The sequence below is a fragment of the Columba livia genome, chromosome 5 (assembly GCF_036013475.1).
Source record: "Columba livia isolate bColLiv1 breed racing homer chromosome 5, bColLiv1.pat.W.v2, whole genome shotgun sequence".
NCBI lineage: Eukaryota > Metazoa > Chordata > Aves > Columbiformes > Columbidae > Columba > Columba livia.
In genome coordinates this window covers 66,199,754-66,222,818 of record NC_088606.1, presented here as the reverse complement: position 1 = coordinate 66,222,818, position 23,065 = coordinate 66,199,754, and the positions used below count along the sequence as shown (strand labels likewise).

Genomic DNA, 23,065 nt, shown 5'->3' with positions numbered 1-23,065 from the left:
AATGGTTCAAAAAGTTTATTGAATATTTAATTTACAAAAATCATATCCCTATGAGGTGTTCTATGCAAAATTGGATAAAATAAACTGCATATAAAACCCAACCCTAGTAATGCAAGTACAACAGAGAAATGAGACCATGGAAAGGAAAAAAATATGACACACGTATGACATTCATTGAGGATTGTCCCAACCATCCAAGAATTGGTTCAACACAATGCCTTCCTCCTAGGTACATTAGATACATTACCATTTTATACAGGTCTTCTATATTCCATTGGTCCAAATTTACAGTTTATAAAAATTCTTTGCATCCTTTCTTAGCTACACCAGGTCTGCCATTCCTGTTTTGATCAGAAGGTGGAAACAGACAGTACAAACATTGAACACTAGTAGATGCAACTTGCGATCTTTGGTAGGGACCCTACGCCTGCAGTCAAGTCAGCTTCCCAGAACAAGAATTTCAGTTTTGGCAAAGAAGAGGTTTAATTTTGTTGTTTAGTAGAACATGACTGGCAGTTTCTGTTGAACATACAATAGTCTGGTTATCTCTCATGTGGTTTAAAAATGGAGAGCAGTTATATGGGCTTTAAAATCTAATTACTTGTATTAACATTCCTCGACTCAAAGATGGTTATGTAAACTGTCATTACTGCACAGCAGGCTTTGCTGCGTGTGAACGAAGGATTTACCGCACACAGAACACAACCGCAGCTCCGTCCTGCCTTTTTGCTCCTGTTTAAAGCAATGAGATTATTCCTGCAGGTACTCACACAGGTTTGGACGCCAGTTTCCCTTTCAACAAGCTCACTGAGTGACTTAACACTTGTATAGTAATTCTTCCCAAGTTTTTCTGGGAAAAAGAAGGGTGAAACAAAGACAAAAGCAAAGAAATTGAGGATAACCAGCGCTAGAGTGTTTGCGGCCCTCCTCTGGGATAACAGGGACAGGAGGAGGGGGAAAAATAAATGCAAAAGCCAAGGAACTTCACTTCGAAATAGAAGGAAAAAGTAACCAGACTGTTTCCTTCATAACATTAATATTCCATGAATATTGGACAGTATTTTATTAACTGCCCCTAGCTGCAACTTTCAAGCATTCTCTTTGCTTTTTCACACACCAGCTAGAAAAGAAAAGAAAAACCTATTCTCCTCCCCACTCCCGCTCAGTGGAAATGCAAACAACCTGCATAGCCATGATTTTCTCAGCTGAAAACATTTAGTGGAAGACTAACTAGACTTAAACACTAAGCAAATCTGCTCACTTATGAGTAAAACATGCAATATTACGACAGACAGCTAATTGTCCTCGAAAAGACTTTTTATGACAATTGCTAATTTGGCAGAGAAGAAATGTTTCCAAATGCATGAAAATCATTTTAAGAGCCTTAGTGAAGAACATAGTAGTTACAATATATTAGCGACTTCTGTGGCATAAACATTTTTAAAAAGCATCAGCAAAGTATTAAATATAAAAGCAATATGTATATACCCCTCCGTCCTCAGAAAAGCATCATGATTTGTAGTGTATTAAGTCAGATTTATTGACTGGGGAATTAAGGCATAACCAGCAGACAATAATCTTTATTGTCTGAGCTCCACATAATTCGCGGGGAACAACCCGTATCGGCCTTTGCAGACACCCCGCCACCAGCCGTCATCGATCATTTCTATGTTTGTGATGATGTCGTCTGGGTCAAAGGAAATCTCGTCATCGCCCGCTGGAGAGAGAGGAGGGAGAGGCTCAGGATTTCCACAGAGACGCCCGCACTACGACCTCCCGACCGACCCAGCATCGCTAAACGTCACACGGACACCCATCGCCTTCCTCTCTCCCCTCAGGGCCTCTGAAATGAGCAGTGACCATCTCTAAAGACAAGACGCTTCTTCATCCTCCGGAGTGATGAGGTACCAATTCCTTACCTATTTTGGGTGCATTTCTAACTTAGAGCAACATCTACTACCTAACGCACACCCTGAGAACTGCTTTACTTTCCTGATGTCTTGATTTTAAACAAGTACACATGCCAAGAGTATTAAAACTTGGTTAAAAAAGATTTTGAAAACTCACACCATTTCCAGACACAGTGGCTAGTAGTTTTCAAGAGTGTCTCAATGCTATTGCTAAATTCCTAATTCTTCAATACCTTCTTTTCATAAATTACTACAAGATGAAAGGCAAAGGAAAAATCCAGACCTATCTACGCAGAACAGAGTTTTCTAAGGTAAGGTTAAAAACAAGAACTTGCTTACCAGCTTGATAATCATAAAGCGCTATGGCTGTAATTCCAAGTTCATTTTCATATTCATCATAACCATTTTCTTCTACAGAGAGAGAGAAAGACGAAAAATTAGAAGCACGAAACACACCATCACCACTGGTTCTTTTCTCTGGTGCCCCTCTTTTAATCCTACTAACCCACAGGGGAAGCAGGGAACAAACTACAGGAGTTTTTAACAGTGCCGACGCTCTGAAATGGATTTTTCTCTACGTCCCACACAAAGCCTGAGAGCAAGTGCTCACAAAGAGGCATTTAGTACAGTAGAAAATGAAAAGGATCAGCCTTGTAACACTTTTGTAAAATGAGACAGAACAACTGAGCCCCAGTCCAGAGTGTAAAATCTATTTAACACCTCATTAAGGTGCATGAGGGGAAGGGGAATGTTTAAATTTTCCAGCTTTCCCAACCAGAGCAAGCAGGTTCATTCTTCACCCCTCATTTAGTAACAAGGAGACATGAGAAAAATGAGAATTCAAAAGAATGTATTCTTTCCGTTTCATTGATTTCAGACACCTCGCTGCACCCCCTCGCAAGCCTGGAACACATCACATCAATTTCAAAGTCCAAAAACTGTTGACAGAATTTTTTGCCAGCACTGGCTCAACACACATTTCATCTCCCTATCTGTGCTTTCTTCTTAAGTTGAGCTGCATTACATGGGGTGGAAAGGGTTACCCCGACATGTCTTTTTGAACTGACACTCCAGAGATCACTGTAATTATCCCAACCTCATCTCACAAAAGTTAAGTAATTTCAACCTCGCTCTAGCCGTATCTTCATTTCCTAATTAACATTTGCTGGTGGAGAATCCACAAAGTCTCATCAGACTAAGACTTCAGAAAACGAGGACAGCATGCTATCAGCACGACTATTCGTTAAGTCATTGCCCAAGGAAATAATCTTTATCTTAAAGGGTTTCACATCAGAAACAAACACTTTACCTGCTTGGTAGTGGTCTCCTGCCCCTGCCACTTCATAGACAGTCTCCGGCTCGTATTCTGCCTCTCGCGGAGTCGCTGCTTCTTGGTAGCCCGACTCTGCAGCTTTGTAGCCAGACTCTGGCTCGTGTGCAGCTGCATACGTTGTGCTGGAGTTCTTGTAGGTAGACTCGGCTTCAAAGGAAACTGCATCCTGCAGAAATACAGGGTAGGTTTGGCAGGGTTCTGAAAAAAGGTTCTTACGCTTAGGACCGAAAATCAGGTACCGAAAGTGATTCTATAATAACAAACCTGGTAGACTGGGCTCGAAGGTGCCTTCTGCTCAGCCGGCTGCGTGGTAGGAGATGGTGGTGGAGTTTGTTTTTTGGCCTTAGCTTGTTCCTAAATCAAAGAGAAATAAAAACTTCAGTGCAGTTTAATCACTGATGTACATCATTGAACAAGAACCTCCAATAAGCCAGCCAGCCACCGTATTCTGAAATAAACTGATGTGAGCAGAGAGAAGAGGACTGAACTGGCTGGATCCTTAGACCTGCCTGAAGGTTTGGACTGGCTGTACAGTAAACCCTCAGAAATACGGCAAAACAGAAAAGAAGAAACAAAAACTGAACAGTATGTATGCATACACGTGTTTAAAAACAGAGTACCCGATGTTCTTTGGCCCGTTTCCATAGGAGCTGCACGGTTTCTAGGTTCAATATTCTCATTCTGTTCATTAGCTGGCTGGTCCTCATGTCCCATTTTAGCATAAGTTTAGAGAACCTGCAGCCTGCATATTCTAATTATACAACTTGTATATTATCTTTGAGAAATGATCCCGCAAGCTCTCGCAGATCTGCAAAACACCTGCCAAGGCAAAAGAGTGAATGGCTCGGACAAAATTAATATATACTGACAAGAAGGGGATTCAAATGTTCAGAAGAGTTATGTGTGGTAGAAAGAAAAGCAGCGTTGCTACTGTATTCTGCGACACAAAGAACGTGGATCTGAATCCAGCGTTCTGGCAGTCAAACACTGCATGCTGTGCCATCCCACCTGTGAGTCAGAGGGCAAATCCACAATCATCATTAGAAAGCCATTCACTAGGAAGCCAGGATACTGGAGCGCAAAAAAATGTTGTTGCTTGCACGAGTTTAAAAAATAAAAAAACCCTGTAAGCTATTTAATTTGCCTCTCTTTACCATAGGGAAAAAGAAAACTGTAGATCTAGGGCCAAGCTTTCATCTTTATTGCAAAAAAGAAGAGAGAATAGACTTTATGGGAGACTGTGCACTCCAGTTGTTTAGGTCCATCAAGCCCTAACTCCCCAAAGGATCCTCAGGAGCAACTCTAGTCCAGAGATGAAGAGATAGGACTCTGCTAGACAAAAATAATAAAATCTGCCTTTCCTTTGTTTGTCACAGCTCAGAAAAAATACATCTAACAAAGAAAGCAAAGCGTGTCTTGAGAACAGAGCCAGCTTTGAAGAGAATTCAAAGCTTAGTGCTGTGCTTTCTGGAAAAAGTCTGTCCCGATGTGAACAGCCCTTCCCCACTGTTAACTCCCGTGCTACAGATTAAAAGCAGAGTGTTTATTAGAAGTCAAATTGAAGTTTGGGGACATATTAAGTAGTATTAATGCACTGACAATGTCAAACACGGCAACAGTTGGAATAATTTGTCCTAGGAAATAGGTCTCTGCGATTCAGAGTACAGTTCAGGGTAGCCACAGCAAAACTGCCATGAAACATTTCAATTGCATAGTACCCCCTGCCTCAGGCAGGGTTTCCTCCGCACTAAAAACTCCATGTGGAAGAGCATCCTGCCTTGTTCTCTAAGCAGCAGAGGGTGGCTAAATCATGAGGCACCCATTGATTCCAGCCAGCAGTTAAAGAAGAGCTCCCCGAACAGCATTTGACTACGTGACAAATGTGAAAAACAAAACAGAAAGAGGATCACCAGTGAGCAGGCCTCTTGAAGGAACGCAGTCCATATGTACATTCCCATTGTAGGAGTACGTACGCCCATGTACTTACTTAAAAGTGAGAGAAGTTTCTGTCTGTGCAAGGAAGTTCACTTAAAAGAAATGAAGTTCACTTAAGTCAAAACCTGTTCCCACCCTTTACAGTATCTGTGGATGGTCTGGCTTCCATCCCTCCCCTTTTCACGCTCAGCCAGTGCCATTTCAATTTCCCCTTAACTCTGTCCTCCCTCAGTGCCTGCAGAATCACACAATTAACCATGGAGATGTTCGGTCTGGAAAAAAACATTAATCATCTGGTTATGGTGAAATTTAAATACCAGCTTTGGAAAAAAAAGCCATATTCAAATGCATTCAGGCAACATAATCTTTGATGAAGTACAAGAACAAAAAAAAAAAGCCGCAATCACTTTAGATGGAAAGACTCGATTCATCCTACAAAGCCAGAATCTCCCCAATTACAACCAGAGCTCGAAAGGAAGTTTGCAGTTTTCAGAACACACACAAGCCAGACGAGCCACGCAGTTTCAACGCGGAACTACGGAGCTATTCCAGCTGCAGCGCTGCCTGCGAACAGCAGAGCTGAGAAGCCAAAGAACCAGGCAGGGGACTGATTTGGGGTGATTTTCCACTTTGGTGTGACTATACAGATGCTTTCCTGGAATAAGGTGGCAGCTGTGCTGGCTTAGGGTAGCTCAGTCAATGTGAAGTAACGTGCAGTTTCACTGCAGTGTATTATTCTCAGTTGAGGAAGATAGGTTACCGTAAGCCCACCATGCATTTGATTTTTCATACTTGTAAAACAAATCATTTAAATTTGCGATGAGTTAGATGGAAAGGGATGAAAACCACACCCTGACATCCTGTAGAGGCATCCTGCTGAGGGGAAATATCTACCACATCTGAGAAAGCTGCCGTGGGGTCTGCCCCCTTTGTTGTCAGGCAAAGGACCGAACAGACCTGAGAAACCATCTGACAGCCTTTCCTGGATCCCAGATGTCTCACGGAGGATGCTGAGACAAGTCCACATGCAAGGAGATTTATTAGTGGGGTCTGCAGCTGGTGGCGCACATTGGCTCTAACATGAAAAGATAATTTTGGCGGAAAATAAAAACAAAAGAGGGGGAAGAGAGAGAGAAGAAAGAAGGAAAGAGGAGAACTCCCCCCATAGTCAGCCAGGAGGAGTGGTGACGAGGGTCTCAGACAAGCGTTCTCCTCTGGAGGGTCTCTTCATATGGCTAAGTAGCATTTATTTGGAATTTAAGACTATTCTCTTTTTGTGTCCTATGCTTAGTCTTCTCTAGTATAAACTAATATCTGCAAAACAGGAAGTGATGGAAAAAGAAGGTCTGTTCTTACAGCAGCATCAATTGCTTCCCACTCCCTGCTATAATAGCAGGGTTTACATGTTGTAGGCCATGAAATCAGAGTACCAGCGTGGGATCGCCAGGGAAATTGCCACAGAGGCTCTGGACAAACCCTGTGACAGCAGGGTGCGTGAAAGGTCACCCAGCTGCAGCCAGCAGGCCCTCGGCATCACTGAGGATAAAGCATCTCGGGCATTGTCTAACGAAGCAAATGAGCAAGACGTGAAGGACAAGTTGCTATTAACGCATTAGTCCTTCCATCTCAGCAGCGGAGTTTCACCAAACATGCAAATTCTACAAAGCAGATAAAACATAGTTTCTGACTAAACAGTTCCTGGAATTATTTGGCTTATGAATAACACAAAAATCACGAAGCTTTTAATCATGCCAATGCTAAACTGTTTTTTTTTTAAATTCCCAAGCTCAGATTTGGAAGATTTTTCCCCTAATCTCATGCGTGCATGCTATCCAACGGCTGATACCACCTCCATCTTCCACAATACTGATTCCAAAAAACCAGCATCCCCAACTATCACCTTGGTACCTGAACAAGCATTCAGATAAGGCCTTTTGGGGACCCCGTCTCTGTCCCATTTTGAGCACCTTCGTGCCAAAGGGACTCTGGTATTACCAAAAGGCAAAAGTACAGTAGGAAAAGGTCAGACATAATAGCATGCTCAAGAATAACGTACGTATTTTGAAATAGACTAAATAAAAAAGAAAAAATACTATTAAGTGTTACCCTATCACCCAATCTGATGTCTGACATACAGCTGGTGCATGCTGAGAGATGGCTGGAGGCACCAACAGTTAAAGCAAAGGTACAAACACACAAAGAGCTTTAAAGCCCAGCTGGAAAAAAAAGAAGAAAAGGAAAGTATCTTTTCTTAAAAGATTCTCTTTTCTCCCAACCTTGCATTGAAACAGACTGGACATGCCGCTGAAATGGAATTTGAAGCTTACTGACCTCCAGCTTCCTTCGAGCCTCCTCCTGTTCTTGTTTCTCCCTGGCCATTCTTTGTGCTCTCTCAGCTTCTGCCTTCCTTCGGTCCTCCTGCTCTTTCTCCTTGGCTAGGTTTTCAAAGTTCGCTCGGATGCTGCTTGTTTTATTAGCAACTGGAACATTAAAAAGAAGTCAAATGTTGTGGTTTAAGGTTCTGTGTAAAGGCAGCCTGGAATGAGGTTTTGGTACAAATTTCTGCTGGGATTGGACACATCTCTACTCTGATGCTTTTTATTCTCCCTTCCTCAACCTTGATAACAGTCACGGTAAAAAACAACAAAACAGAACACAACAGAACCAACAAACCAAAAACATCTCTAAAGGGTAATAACCCAGGCTTTCGACCATATCACCTCCAAAGAAAGGATCTGGGGCCAACGCCTTACCAGCTTCTATTGGCTTGGTCTTCTGGTAAGTTGATGCTGGTTTCTCAATATCTTCAAAAGTTGCTGCATTCTATCCGTAAGGAGAAAAAGAACAGACTTTAAAAAACCCACAAATTCATGAAGACACTCAGACAGCTTCTGTCTGTGACAGTTTATTGTGATATTACCCCTCTGGCTTTTTTTTTTCAGAACACCAAGATTGGGAAGAAGCAAAACACAACAAATGGAATAATTCTTTCTGTAAGTCAACCTATGTAAGAATTAATCTTCAGGAACAGGTTTAAGCACATTAAAATCCTGTTCATTTAAAAACACAATGTGGCTTATGAACAGATGATTCATCAGAACTAAAAATGAGGCAACGTCCAAAACATTTATTGTGTGGCTGTTAGTGTTCTAATCCACATTATGCAGGATTTCTACCAAGATAAAAGCACCCAGTTCCCTTAAAGAAGCAGATATAATTAAAACAGAGGGTGTATTTTGACAACAGGATTCAAAATACAAGTTGTTGTTTTCCTTTTTTGCTTCTTTTTTCTTTTTTTTTGAATGAATGGTCCTGAGTCCTGAAGCCACAAGTGAAAAAATCCTACAGACTTTCAAGCTCCTCTACTTTCTCACTTTTGAATGTCCTACATAATGCTCAGAGTAAATGTATTCAGTAGATAAATCTCAGTGAGGGCTCTTTCATCTTCTAGCTTTTTAAATTGTAAAAAGGAGAGGCAGCAGGGAGGTATCAGCTGCCCTGTCTTTCACTGTTACAGAATACTAAACCAAATTTTCCTAAAGACAAGGTCCTTGATAATCAAAGTGGGCAAAATTGGTAGGTATCAGTTTTAAGCAATCCACTAAAAGGGTATCCTCAAGATATAAGGGATTAGGTAGTTGTTAGCAGACATGACTGAAAATGTGGAATCAATAGATTTTTCTCGTTCTTTCATATAGATTTTGCTATTCTTTCATTTCGATGCTTCCATTTTCCCTTCTTAAATACATATACACTACACACCATGTGTATGTAAACTGGTATCAGCTCTGCGTGTATAAACTTAGTTTTTAAAGACTCAGAAAAGCAGAGAACTCTACTGTTAGACCGGAGAAGTACCCAGAAATAAAGAGCTGAACACTACAGATCTAACCAGACTGGTTTTTATCCCTATAGGCTATTTAAGTCACGGCTCTTTTAAGCAACTTACCTTATCCATCCGATCTTTCTGCACACCGTACTTCCCACCAAATCCTTTTGAATAATCTAAAAGCAGGATAAAAAAAAGTTAGAGAGCAGGGAGCTTGTTATGCCTCCCATCTTTCTGCCAAACGCAAACAGCCATTTCCAATGCAAAGAGCCATTTCAGCTGCATGCAGAGATACAGTGACAGCGGCCAAAGAAAATGCAACTTGGTTTGTGATGCAGAAAGGATACGTAACTGCAAGAGCCTTCAGGTACACCAGCAGATGACAGATTGTGGGCCACATGCATTCTTGGAGTAAACATTAAGCTGAGGACTGATAAGGTATCAAGCAAAGGAATAAGGGATGAGCCCTTCTAATGCATCACTTCTGTAACACAGCCTTTCGCAGCACCAATTCTTAGCCCTCGGTAATAATTATACAACCTAAGCCAGTTTGCTTTGCTCAAAGGAGCGATATCCAGTCTTTGGTGACCACAGAGGTGGTGTTTTTTTTCCTCTTTAACTTGGTAAATTAGACAAATGGCAGGAAAATAGAACTAATTTCTCATTCCAGTGGATTTGGTCGTGATACCCAAATGATGAGCATTAAAGTAATTGGTAATAACTTCTGCTCTACACATGGAAAGGGGCAATTCCACAAGGCAGCACGAGCCTGCAACAGCTCACCGCCACAGAAACGGGGCGGCCACGCTATTCCATACCAACCCCAAGCTGCACACTCTTCCTCCCACCTGATGCTGGCTCTACGACTTGCTATACTCCAAAAATCAGTACAAGTCACTAGTGGCATCAACAGAAAAACCCAACAAAGGAACCCTAACAAGTAGCTTTCTGCGCTTTCCAGCGAGTTGTACTTGGAGAAACGTCTGACGAGCACCACAGCCAGCGCAACAGAAGCGGCAAGAGTGTGTGGCTGGAAAAACACCTTTCTGGGGGCAGCGAGCTGTGGGAACGTGCCCCTGGACTCTGCAGATGGACAGGCTTTCTACACAGCCCTGCAATACAATTACTCCTCCTCCTTTCAGCCCCAAAACCACCTGGATCCCCCTAACCAGCTATTTTAGTGTTTCTACCCAGGCTCTGCTACAGCACACCTGACGCTCCAGGAGTTTTGATTCGAGTCACTGTAGCACAGAAAAATATTGACTGTCAGAATGAACAACCTCATTTTCTTCAGCTTTGTATGGATTTTCAGCCAGAATAAATATACTACACTTACATTTTCCTGATCCAGACTTCTCACTTTAAGATAACGGAAAACCAGGAATTGATGGTTTGTACCCCAACTATTTCACAACGAATAAAGAGAGCATTATAACAGTATTTGCTCACCCAAGAACCACAAACATTCCCTACCTCTTGTTTTAAAGACTACAATCGTTTTAAAATTATCTTGCCATAACCCTTTGCTTGTTAATGGTTACATGCACGGTCCTTATCTCCATATTTTTCCACCATTTATGCAGGCAAAATTTCACATTTAGATGCTAAAAGTGGTAATCACGACGTCATTAACATCACACTACTAATAATGTTATTATCACATTGTATGTACTAAATGCATAATGTTGTAGAGCTCTTACTAAACATTGGATATCTGTTTCCTGAATACAGGCTTGCTTTATGTAACATTTTAAGAATAAAACAGAAGAACAGTGATAGATCATGTAGGAATAGAAGCGCAAGAAAGTGTCCGCACATTTTTAGCATCAATCTACAACTAATGAAGACTGTGTAAGAAGTGGCTGCACTGTTAAGAAAGTAACAAGTGAAAACGGTGCCTTGTTGAGATTCATGCTTGGCTAGTTTCTCCTTGTAATCAAACCCCACAGCAGATGGGTCCTGCCTTTCTGTCTGTACACCAAATTTCCCTCCGAAACCACTCTTATAGTCTGAAAAAGCCACATGTAATAAATTTAAGTGAAGGGAGGAAAATAAAGAAGTTTAGTCACAGACACTCAAAATTATTTTTGCAGTTTTTCTCAGTTACAAATAATCTTGAATGGTAAAAAAAACAAAGTCTCAATACATTTGTGTAAGAGTAAATTCAAAACAAGTTTCCATTTGAGATCAAGAAGAAGTCGGCAGGATTTATCAGACATAAGAACAACACTCTGAAGTCACAGAAAAAAGCAATTCCTCAATGTTTTTCATACATACTGCATAATACACTTGCTTTGGATCAGCATTATGAACACACACACAATACATTCCCTAAGCCAAAACATCCTACAAAAGGATACAAGAGAATAAAACGAGCATCCTTCATCAGCATGGTTAACATCTGTACACTATGGATCTGCCTTTTAAAAAGGTGTTACAATATGGTCCACAGACACTAGGATCCTCAAGATTTTCTTACACAGCATCCCTTAAAGGAAGAGGAATATTCCTGCTGCTGCACAGCTTGAGGGGAAAAAGGCTCTTGGCGGAGAGCAATGAGCACTCCGAACTGCTGCCTTAGAACAGCCATTTTAATACATGCTATAAAACGAGGGTTCAAAAAACAAAATAAAAAGGGCATCAGGTAATCCTCTCACAATGAAGCTGCTGAAGCATCCAACAGAACAATGTTCTGAGGATCGCTTTTAATTAATTGTTTAAAAATAATTTATTTAAGAGTGGTGAGAGGCATAGGGCTGGGGAGCAATCATTATTTTGCAATTTTTCTTCCGGGTGCCAGTATTTCATAGGAATAGGTACCTCACAGGCAATGAGAAAAGACGGGGTTAGATACTGGATCTCCCCTGCATGAAAACAGGGATACAGAAAACAGAAAGCGGAAAAGGGAGATTATTTGTGGAAAGTACAAAAAATAGCTAATTTGTGGTTTGCACAATTTAAATGAAAAAGGAAAAAAATAACCCAGGCCATCTGCAAGCTCATAAAGCTGCTCCAGGGAGAACTTATCAGTAAATCTGAACTCTCAGAGACTTGGTATCAGGTGCGTTAAACCTGCTTTGCGGACACCAGTGCAACCAACACACAGCAACTGTTCAAACCCCGAAAAAGGAGACTCATCTCAGCTCCTGTAAAGCTGTGGCCAAGGATGCCAGGGGAGGAGGGGGCACACAGGGAGAAGTCCAAATGAGGGAAATCAGAAAGAACGGCAAAGAATTGATGTACCTTTCTGGGATTCGTGCAGCTGGACTTTCTCCTGGTGATCCCAGCCAAGCGCACATTTGTCTTGTCTGTCTGTCTGCACACCAAACTTGCCTCCGAACCCCTTCACGTAATCTGTATGCACAAAGTTTCAGAAAAGATTATTTTGGTTTATGAGTGTAGACAGAATTTAATTTAAAAAAAAAGTAACATGTTATGGGATAACCTAAATTTGTGATCAGATACGCCTGGAAACGTGATTAGCAACACAATATTAACTCTAAACACTACTAACTCTGATAAATGTTTCAATCTACAAGCAGTGGATTCTTTTAGAAATGTTTCTCTGCTGTGATTGAACCCCTTACAGTGTCAGTACTTCAATCTGCAGCTTTTCAACAGTTGCAAAAAACCCCCAGGCAAACCTGGTTCCAAAGTAATGGCGGTTGGATCATCACTCAAAACCAGTCAGAACCTAAGTTTTAGGTTTCTTTTTCAGAAGTCAAAGTTTTCAGCGACATAACTTGTATTCATTGCTAACTTTCAGCAGGTCAGGAGTGCAACAGATGTAAAAAATATTCAGTATTTTACAACGCTGCCTATCATGAATGCCTGCAACATGAACACGTGTGTCTACTCACCCTTCTGTGACTCGTGCTTCTCAGTTTTACCCTGGTAATCAAACCCCACCGCACTCTTGTCCACCCTGTCAGCCTGTACTCCATATTTACCACCAAAACCACTCGAGTAGTCTGCATTGAGAGTAAAGCACAATCAAAATGAAATGAAGCAGCTCTGAATGGAAACATCACATTCTAGCAACTGGGGGCGGGGAGGGGAACCCAAACAACTTCTAATTATTACTCTTTATCACACAAAATTAAGTTTAATTTGAAACACAGAAATAAGATGAGCAACGGTCCTATAAACTATGGTAGTTCCTTTCAAATCTACTCCCTGTTTCCAACAGGACGCGATACAGCAAAGGACAGTTCCCACTCTTTCTAAAATGTCCTTGAACCTCACTTCTAAAAGAAAAGTCTGACTCATGATGACAGGCTATTTTCTTCTCCTAAAACCTCATCAACACATGAAATTGCTTTGAAATTCATTTTTTCATCATCTCGTCCACCCAAACCCCTCAACATTTGATTCGTTGAGAACAATACATGGAGGTCTCACTAAACATGGTCTTTTACGAACAGTAAAAGAACTGAGATCTATTATTTTTTTAAAAAATACATGTCTACAGAGGCCACCACTTCACCACTTTACCTTTTTGGGAGGCATGCTTCTCCGTTTTCCCCTGATATTCAAACCCAACAGCTGACTGGAAGAGAAATACAAATGCATGTGTGATAGAGTTAGAAAAACTGCGTGAAGTTCAGTGAACAGCATGGAAAGCTTCTGTATCTTTCCACACCGCTCTGACCTTCTTGATCAGGAGCATAAATACCTACTTAACTTACAGGTCGCATTCATTTACATGGTAATTTAGTACATGTGTTCATGGCAAGGGTTTTTGTCAGCCCCTGCCAAAGAAATCGTACTAGTCTTGCCAGGTTCAGCAATTCAGTACAACAGGAATTTGGCATTTCCATGCAGGGGTTGTTACACAGGCTTGGAACAGGCCACCAATTATTCTGTCCAGTAGCTCGTGTTGTGATACAGGACAAACCACCCCCAAATCCCTACTTGTACAGCATTCATGCAGATTTTATCCTCATCAAAGAACACAGTCTTGCTGAAAGGCATGTTTTAGCATCTCTTTCCAGTTTTCATCCCAGTTTCCCCTAAGAGCTTTTTTCTGTTTTGCTTCAAACATAAATTTATCTCTGCAATAGTCACTGTTAGTTTCCTGCTAACCTTAAAATCAGCAGAGAGAGCAGACATTAGCAGCATTTTAAGGTATTGGAATTTTTCAGCTGTATGCAAAAAATTATAAACTCAACTACTGTGAACAGCTGAGTTTCAAGATGAAATCGCTTACCTGGTCAACTCTATCAGTTTGTACTCCAAACTTGCCACCAAACCCTTTCACCGAATCCACTTGGGAGCAATGCTGAGAAAGTTTGGATTGATATTCATGTCCAACAGCTGACTAGAAGAAATTGGAAAGTTCAGAAACAGCCACCAGTTCTATACAGTTCTGTACATAAGAGAAAACACTGCAACCAAGCCACTTGAGGAGAAGCTTTGTTCCAAACATGCATCACCACCGTTCTTGTTGAAAGTAACTTCCCCAGCAATTGCTGCTCACTTGAAAAGCCTTTGCAAGACTCCCACCACGCTGCCAATACAGCCAAGGCAAGTGCAAAGAAAGAGCCTGACAACACAACCTGTTCTGTGAAGACTGTTTGACATTCTGGATTTTTCCTTCAAAACCACAGTAATGAAAAGCAGAAAGATACAGCTGGGATCTTGATGGTGTTCACACCGGATTTAAAATCAGGATTAGTTCCAGATAAAATACACATTCTTAAGCACATAGCTACAGATCTGTTTTAGCTGATACTAGATTGCAATCACATCCAACTCCAGCTAGGTTTTCCTTTGACATTCTTTTAGGGAGACATCCTGATCTTCTGCGTAAATCCAAATTAGGAATCTTTTCTCTGTGCCTTCTCCTCACTTGCAAAATGGCATCGTGACATGACATGGTGCATTCATATTAAGACAAAGATAAAGGCATCACAGCCCCAGAGTGTGAGTCTGTCCCCGAACTCAAGCTGAACACAAGCTTAGCGCAGTTCCATCGCGCTGAGCCCAGCTTCAGTGGGACATGAGGATATGGAATTACACACCTGGAAGTACAGCCAGATAGCATTTGATAGTGTTACACTCATCTAGTGCCAGGATACACTTCTAGATCCTGGAACTGATGGTAGAGCCTTGCATCTTGAGGGGTGCTACACAACACAGCCAAAAACGTGGTGTTTTGGTTTGGGGTGTTTGGTTGGTTGGTTCTTATTTTACACAGGTTCTGTGGGGGGAACATTTCCAGCACATTGGAAAACAAAATATTACTGCACATAATGGCTGAAGAAATTGCCAGGTAACAGAAGAAGGATGTCAATAATAGGGCACTACCTGAACTTATAAGCAATATAAAAGCTCCTTTCTTTTCCTGACTGGAACAGTCATACTCTTGTTGATTTTGCAGGTGTTCTGTAGTAGAATAACTGTTAAATGTAACAGAAAAGGCTCCTGCCTTCCTTTCTTCTTCCTGTTATCCACTGTATTTATGGAAGACATGAGGCTCTGAAAATCCTAGGTTTTGTGTGGCTTTATGTGATCTCTCTGTTGTTGTGCCGGGTGGGATAGGTGAGGTTTAAGCATGTTGTTTTCTTCATGTGGTACCACAATTTCCTGCATTTCATCAAATACCAAGCATTACAACACAGCCCCTCAAGACTCCAAAAAAAAAATTCTCTTGGAAATCTGTATTTCAGAATAAACTGCCCTCATAATTCCTCAGTGCAATACTCAGCTACATTTTAAACCACTTATGGAGGTCTGGCACAGAGAATGATGTAACTGTTCATTCTAAGTCAGCATCAAGGTTTTGTCCTAAAGGCAGCAAAACCCTGTACAATTGACAATACTGCAGTAAAACTCATTCACTTCAGGTGAGTCGAGCCTTAATACAGCACAGATACCTGTGAAGGAGACATCTCAGCGTTCAGGTTTTAGAACTACAGTTATAAGAAATAAAGCTTTATTAAAAAAATAAATTACGTATATCTCCTGTCACCACCATCACTCAGATGGACACGAGCATTACATTTTTCCTGATGATTATTTCTGGCCTACGAGAAACAGTCCTCACTTTTCTTTCTTTTTCTTTATTGTCATGGACGCAGGTGAGGGACAAGCTGCTGACACTACAGAGCTACACAGCTGCAGAACAGGTCTAATGGTTGAATCTGCTCAGCAATTCCCAGATTGAAAGGTTCCGTTAGCCTATTCCAAAGGTCCACTGAGAATTATACAGCAATTTACTCTGCAATACAGAGTTCCAGCAAAATTTAAGGCTGTCAAATTACTAGAAAGCCAGAAAGTAAATAAAGTCAGAAAACAAAATCATTCTTGTTCAGGAAAGAGTTTGGCTTTCACTTTAACAGAGTACATGAAAGAAACTACCCAGAAATTGATACGTCTGTCCAACTGTCACATGGCTAATGGAATTACCTTAAGAATTATCAGTGCTTTTGTTAATAGAGTGTAACTCAAGCAGCCATCATGTCCTTATGGAAAACATTACTATCTGACTGAAGTACAGTGATTTTTTAAATACTTGGATTACTTGTTACTGTTCATAGCTTATCACTGTTTGAGAGCTGCCTCCTAATTTAAAAGCAGCAGCACAGCCTCTTCTTCACTTTTAGGCAACCTCCATATACATGGAAGAGCTGGCAGAGCACTGAAATTAAAAACAATACTGGATTTCTTCATGCATGAAGTACGTTGTTCATTTACAAATATACATTAAGAAACTTGAATCTTGACTCCGGGGCAATCCACTCAGCACATAAGCAAGTATACCTACTCTAAAGACAGAGCAAGCATCAAACAAAAACATGTGGGGCCACCACACATCCCAGAACTTTTCCTCATTGTTCCCACATTACTAATTTGCCACCTGATAATACTTGTTCCTCATGCTTCAAGTGCTTTAGTTCCAGTTCTTTCTGTAGGAGCATCTTGATTTAATTGGGGAACAGAGCATGACGGCCTGACAGATTTGGGTAACAGTGGTTACCAGTGTCCTTGTTTTGTGTATATATATATATATATACACAATTATATAGTTATACATAGTTGTGCTGGCTACAAGCAAGGTTTATAATACCAGCCCAGGAAACATTCATACTTACTTTATCCATGCGATCTTGCTCAACACCGAATTTCCCTCCATAGCCATGGGAAGCTTTGGGTCCTGTTTCAAGCTCCTTCTCTTTGAGGTTCTGGTGCTCTTGGAATACGTTCTCTCTCAGCTGATGAATACTTCAAAGACAGATAATGAAGCGGTAAGTTTTCCTAAGAAAGTTTCCGAGGAGAACTTCAAAAAGATGCAAAATAAAAGGATGATAAAAATATCATCTTAACTAAAAGTTGGACAGCTTGTATTTTTCAAATCCTTTGCATTTTTTTTCAGTGCGCAAAGCACTTCGTCATATTCTGAGAAACAGAGTTTACTCTGCTGCAAAACACTGTTGCAAAAAAGAACACATTGATTTTAAGACTAACATGGAAGGGTATTTCACTATTTGAACGATCAACTACTTAGAATTTATACGTGTCTGAAACATATTTTCTTCTCATGTCCTAATTAAAGTTCTTTCCAACGCTTTTTCTTTAGATGGCAACTTTTCAGAATAGGGATCATCTCTTATCAGACAGTCCCTATGGTAACAAAACTCTAATTCTAACTGAGCGTTCTGGACACAACTGTAATGCGAAATAAAGATGCAAGAAGAGATGCATTTCCTCTTCCCCAAGTGTTCCTCTGCAATACGCAGGAGTTGAACTTACAGTAGAGCAGGCGACATACACCAAGGAGAAACCAAGATGGTAACTGATACCTTAATCCACTTCCCACCTGAGTGTAACGCAGCCAGGTAGCGTCCCCACCACACTCCAAACAGGTTATAGTAAAACTGAGCCCAGAATTAAACCACCTAATTCAGTTTGCAGCACGGCTGACATTTATTCTCAGCTTTATACCATGAGGGTTGATACCCACAAGCAAAACCAAAACAAACATCACAATCACAGATTTCTTAAGCTTGCTTTAAAGTTAAATCTTAGGCACTTTTCATAAGAAGTGCAAGATTCAGAAGATGGATCATTTCTGCCTCACACGGCCCCTCATAACACATTTGTTTGCTTTTCTGCCAGAGGGGTCAATTGTTACTTGGCCAGAATTTTTAGGAGTCTGGTAGCAGTTTTCTAAACAAAGCCTAAAAATTAAGGGACCAAATGCATCCTTAAAGTATCAAACTGGAGCCGCGCAGATGACCCAACATAAATTTCTCCCCTGGCCAGTATTAGCTCTTGCACCAAAAGAGGACAGAGAAACAAACTTTCCAGACACAAAGAGGCATGAAAAATTACATTTCAAGTTCCACAAAACTGTCTGAGTCCCTACACCACAGTTCTGATCTTAATTTCAGATCTGAAGATACTGACGTATTTGAAAGACCAGCAATCTGGAAAAGAATCAATCTTCTACAGAGACTCTTGTTTTAATTATGAAGGTACAAGTAACAGAGAACATGAGCTGATTAAGTCGCCTGGGACTGTGACTATTAATAAATTTAAGAAGAAAGCTGCTTTACTTGATGTGTTCTTGATGGCCGGATCCTTTCACAGTTTTAGCTCCCCAGCGCTGTTCTTTCTCACTCACATCATTCTGCAAAGAACACACATAAAAAGCGTTAAAAACCCAAAGACGTTACCAGTTATCTGCACTTCAGAGCTGACAGTAAAAGCCTTCAGCAGTCGGGAAGAATTCAGAAAAGCAGTGAAGGCCACCTTCTCTTCTCTTGTGCTGTGATCCCCTTGCTTTGTCCTCTGTTGAAATGCACAGAGCACACGTTCAGCCCCAAAAAGCTGCTGCTTCTTCGGACAAATCTCTTCCGCACAGACCTCCCTGCAGCACCCGGCCAGGGTACTTTTGTTAATCGCTCACAGGCACAAACCCCTAATTCCCCCTCCTTCCAGGAACACGCTCCTATAATTTATTTTGCTGAAATACACCCCCCTCACCCTGAATTAATCTTTAACCTGCTACGTAACACGTTCCTGCTGTGTCGAGAACATTCAATAGCCATACCACAAAATCAGGATCCGTCTCCCAGTCATCGGCACCGTCAATCTGATGGACAGAAGCGGTGTGGCCTGCAGTTGCCTTCCACATCTGCAACAGCAGCAGAAGAAGCACTGTCACACTCCAGTTACACGCCAACTTATCGTATATTATGTATAAGTGGATGAAAACACAATCCAAAATTCCCAATAAAGTGTATTATTCAAGCACATAAACGAAAGCTATATTTGCAATGAAAACAGATTTGACCTTGGCCCCCAGGCTGCCTTCAAGCTGGTTTGAAAACCCTTTTTACTTTTCCTATTGGCACTGTGCAAAGCTTACGAGCAACCACTGACACGTTTTCAAAGAGAACGTGTCTTTCCTTCATTCGGTGCACTGAAAGACTTCTCCTCAAACAGGTCTCCAAACCACCATCCACTTCTGAAGATTGCTGCTCATTCTAGACCTGATGCACATATTTAAGGCATAGGAACAGTTGGTTTTCTTCCCCAGCCATTAGTAATGATGAGCATGAATTTGTTCATTAAGCAGCATAACCTACGTGTTTCTACTGCGTTGTAACGTGTCGCAGCATTATAAAAGAAATCAAACAACTGTCAGAATTTGCACGCAATCTAGACATCAGTCCAGCTGCCTGCAACAACGGAATACACGAGCTATTGCGTTTCTCAGAGAATTCCTTGTGAAATATGTACGCAAACCCAGCATCTTGTCTGATTTTCAGGAGAAAGAGAGGAGGAGAGCTGGAGTACTGACAGCAGGAAGCAAAACTCATGAGAAGGCAAACAATAACATCCAGAAACAACATTCAACACTTTAAAGCTTTGGGCTTCTCACTTCCTGGAAACCTTATCTCCCATGGAGTATCAAGTTGGACACTTTTAATTAACACTTCTGAACGTGACTGGTGGGCAGAATACCTGCCTGACCTGCCTGGTGCTGGTGGCTGTGTTTTGTATTCCTTATTCTAGGTAAATCAAAACAATAATTTCTAAAAAGCAAAATAAAAAAAAGCTTTCTGTTCTCCCAGATTTTTCAGGCACACAGGTCAGAAGGATTTTTTCTTCACTGCTATTCCACTAGAGTTCAGTTCTTTAACATGCCATCATTCCTTCTCCTTACCTTTATTTTTCTGACGAAGAATAGATTACAAGGATGATTACCACAGACTATTTCATCCACACAAGCCTAACCCAGTGGGTGGAACGACAACTTCCTTTTAAATGAGTAACTAATAATCCACAGGTAAAGTGCACAGAGGTAAAAAAACACCACTTGCTCTACAGCCTGGCAGAAAAAACTGATAAGCCTGTTTTATGGAGCATTTCAGAACTTTCAGGACTAGTGACAAATGAGAGTAACTGAAATACAGCTTGTCAAACACCAAGGTAGCAAATGACAGAGTGGCCTGGAAGGAAAATGTAGGAGCAGAGCAGATGACATCCCAATGAAGCAGTAGTACATTTCCCCTTCTGCTTCTTCAGGTCTCCCACCTCCAACTTCCTATTGCAATTAAGGAACTGGCATTTATTAAATTACTTAATATCCAGAAAACTTACAAGACTACATATTCATAATATAAACTGTTGGAAAGTGGAACCAAACCAGCTCAATAATGAAACTCAAAGTGGGGAGGCTCTTTTCCCTCCCTCCATGCTCCACCACACCGTGCAACTCACCTGAATTCCATCTCTAAACGAGAGCTGAAACACAGGTGTATAGCACACGGTTACTCTATCTATTAAGCTGGGCAAAACACAGCTTTGTGCCCCTAAGTACATAGTCCAAGCATTCACTTGATTGTTTTGTTTTGCTTTGTGTGTTCAGCTGTGCTCAGGCATTTAAAAGAACAAAAGCTAGATCCTTACGTCTAGACTTCTTTACTTCCTCCTCAGACTCTCAGGAACAATAATAAAGGAAGGATTTCACATGCACACCCTAACAAAATCTAGAATCCACCATATTTCTTCCTAAATTATGCACATGAACACCAACATTTTTCCACACCTCAAGCCTGCATTCGATAAAGTGAATTACAAAAGGGCGCAAAGCAGTCTGGTAACAAGGAGGCTCAGTCAAGACCTCGGATTGCTGGTGGGGAGCTGAAAGGAACAATCCAGGTTTCCGCAGCACTTTGCTAATCCAGCATCTCTTCCAGAGCTGAACGTGGAGAAATATGATCTATTTATGAGTCACCGACTCACATGGTCAAATTTCTAAAGGAAAAAGAAAACGCTACGATTCAAACGCAAACCGAGGCTAAATATATGCTTTAAATTTAGCTGGCCAGCTCTGTTCTTCGTTGCTTTTATGACTAACGGTCAGTCGCAGCGTCCTGCCCAGAACCTTCAGCGGTTCCCCTGAGAACTCCCCTCTTCCCCAGGGCTGACAGACAAACTACTGGAAGGAACAAATGGGGGTGCCAAGGCTTTCACCCCAGACATCACGCTGCAGGTGGAGAGAACCAAGGAGCAGCTCCCCGCCAAGGCTCAATGGTGGGAGCAGGACCAGCAGGGGTCCCGCTGTCTGTTCCGGCTCCTCATCATCCGCCGGCAGGGGAGGAACACTCGTGACGGGAAGGGCATGCAGGGAGACTCCTCTTTTTTCTGGGTGCATGGGAATCACCTCAGACCCAACCTTCCCGGGCCATGGCGGGGCTCACCCCCTTTACCCTCATTGCCACTGCCTTCCCCAAGCCCCCAGAGTCCTAAAATCATAGAAGTAATCATAGAATCATTTTGGTTGGAAGAGACCCTCAGGATCACTAAATCCAGCCATAACCTAACTCTAGCAATAATCCACGTTCCTAAGAACCTCATCTAAACACCTTTTAAACCCCTCCAGGGATGGTGACTCCACCACTGCCCTGGGCAGCCTGTTCCGATGCCCAACAGCCCTTTCCATGAAGGATTTTTTCCTAATATCCAATCTGAACCTCCCCTGGCACAACTCGAGGCCGTTTCCTCTGGTCCTGTTGCTTGTTACTTGGGAGAAGAGACCAACCCCCTGCATGCTCCAAGCTCCTTTCAGGCAGTTCAGAGATCAGAAGGTCTCCCCTCAGCTCCTGTTCTCCAGCTGAACCCCCAGGTCCCTCAGCCGCTCCCATCACACTTGTGCTCCAGCCCCTCACCAGCTTCATCACCTCCTCTAATATTTCAACGTCCTTGTTACGCTGAGGGGCCCAAAACTGAACACGGCGTTCGAGGTGCGGCCTCACCTAGTGGCACAATCAATACGGCGGCAACAAACCTATAGCTTTTTCAAGTTACCACCTCAGAGGCTTCTGAGCTGCGGGTGGCTTTATAGTTTAAAAAAATAATAATAAATAAATAAAAAGAATGAGTCAGGTAAACCTGCCTCGGCCTTTCACCAGCAGCGCGACCCATGTTGGGGCCAGCGCGCTCCGGCCTCCTCAGGGAGCTCCGGGCCGGTGAGAAGCCCCGTCCCCACCCGGGCCTGCGGCTGGAGCCGCAGCCCAAACCCGCCCAACAAAGCCGGTCGGCCCCGCCGGGGCTCCCCCACCGCCGGGATGGGGGTGCGGAGGGGTTCCCCAGACCCCACGCCGCCCTTACTCTGACACCCGCCGCCGCCTCCTCCTCTCCGGCCGCCGCTGCCCCTGGCTCCCCGCCGGTGCTTCTCGGGCTGGCGGCGGCTGCTGCTGCAATTTCCGCTTCTCCCGAGCTCCCACTTCCTCTTCCCGCCCGCCGGGGCGGCTCCAGGTGGGAGCGGGACGGGGCGGAGCAGCCGCGGCCGCGCCGGGAGAACGCGGGGCCCGCAGAGCGGCAAACCACGTTTCAACACAATAAAAGGGGGCTTTGAGTAAATTATATCGATATTTCCATATATATTGTAACTACAGCTCCTCTCCCTAGTTCTTAAAATCGCACGAATTAGCGCTTGATCACCTACTGCTTCAAAAAAACGCACCGTCACGAGTTTAAAAACGCATACGGATTACGCACATTTTTAGACTTCATTATTATTTTTGTAAATCTTACTACCCA

General features: G+C 42.3%; 1 protein-coding gene across 2 annotated transcripts; it reads right to left on the bottom strand.

Moving 5' to 3' along the window:
- On the bottom strand, window positions 1-22,788 carry CTTN (cortactin). Of its 2 annotated transcripts, XM_065065556.1 has the most exons (16): window positions 22,634-22,787; window positions 19,065-19,148; window positions 18,568-18,641; window positions 17,104-17,233; window positions 14,217-14,327; window positions 13,502-13,556; window positions 12,868-12,978; window positions 12,251-12,361; window positions 10,906-11,016; window positions 9,128-9,183; window positions 7,932-8,001; window positions 7,510-7,658; window positions 3,508-3,597; window positions 3,220-3,409; window positions 2,250-2,321; window positions 1-1,717 (listed from the first exon to the last, which is right to left on the bottom strand). In XM_065065556.1, exons 2-16 carry the CDS (start codon window positions 19,146-19,148, stop codon window positions 1,581-1,583), a joined length of 1,551 nt encoding a protein of 516 aa, XP_064921628.1. In that variant the 5' UTR covers window positions 22,634-22,787; the 3' UTR covers window positions 1-1,580. The 2 variants fall into 2 exon arrangements, with proteins under 2 accessions (XP_064921628.1, XP_064921629.1); XM_065065557.1 differs by lacking the exon at window positions 10,906-11,016 and having other exon boundaries at window positions 22,634-22,788.
- Window positions 22,789-23,065: the final 277 nt, after the last annotated feature.

Excerpts from the sequence above, each read along its gene's own strand:
- CTTN (XM_065065556.1), bottom strand. The coding sequence starts at position 19,148 with ATGTGGAAGGCAACTGCAGGCCACACCGCTTCTGTCCATCAGATTGAC. Across the intron at positions 17,234-18,567 it reads GGCCATCAAGAACACATCAA|TATTCATCAGCTGAGAGAGA; the intron begins GTAAAGCAGCTT and ends CTGTCTTTGAAG. Across the intron at positions 2,322-3,219 it reads AGGAGACCACTACCAAGCAG|AAGAAAATGGTTATGATGAA; the intron begins GTAAAGTGTTTG and ends CTCTCTCTGTAG.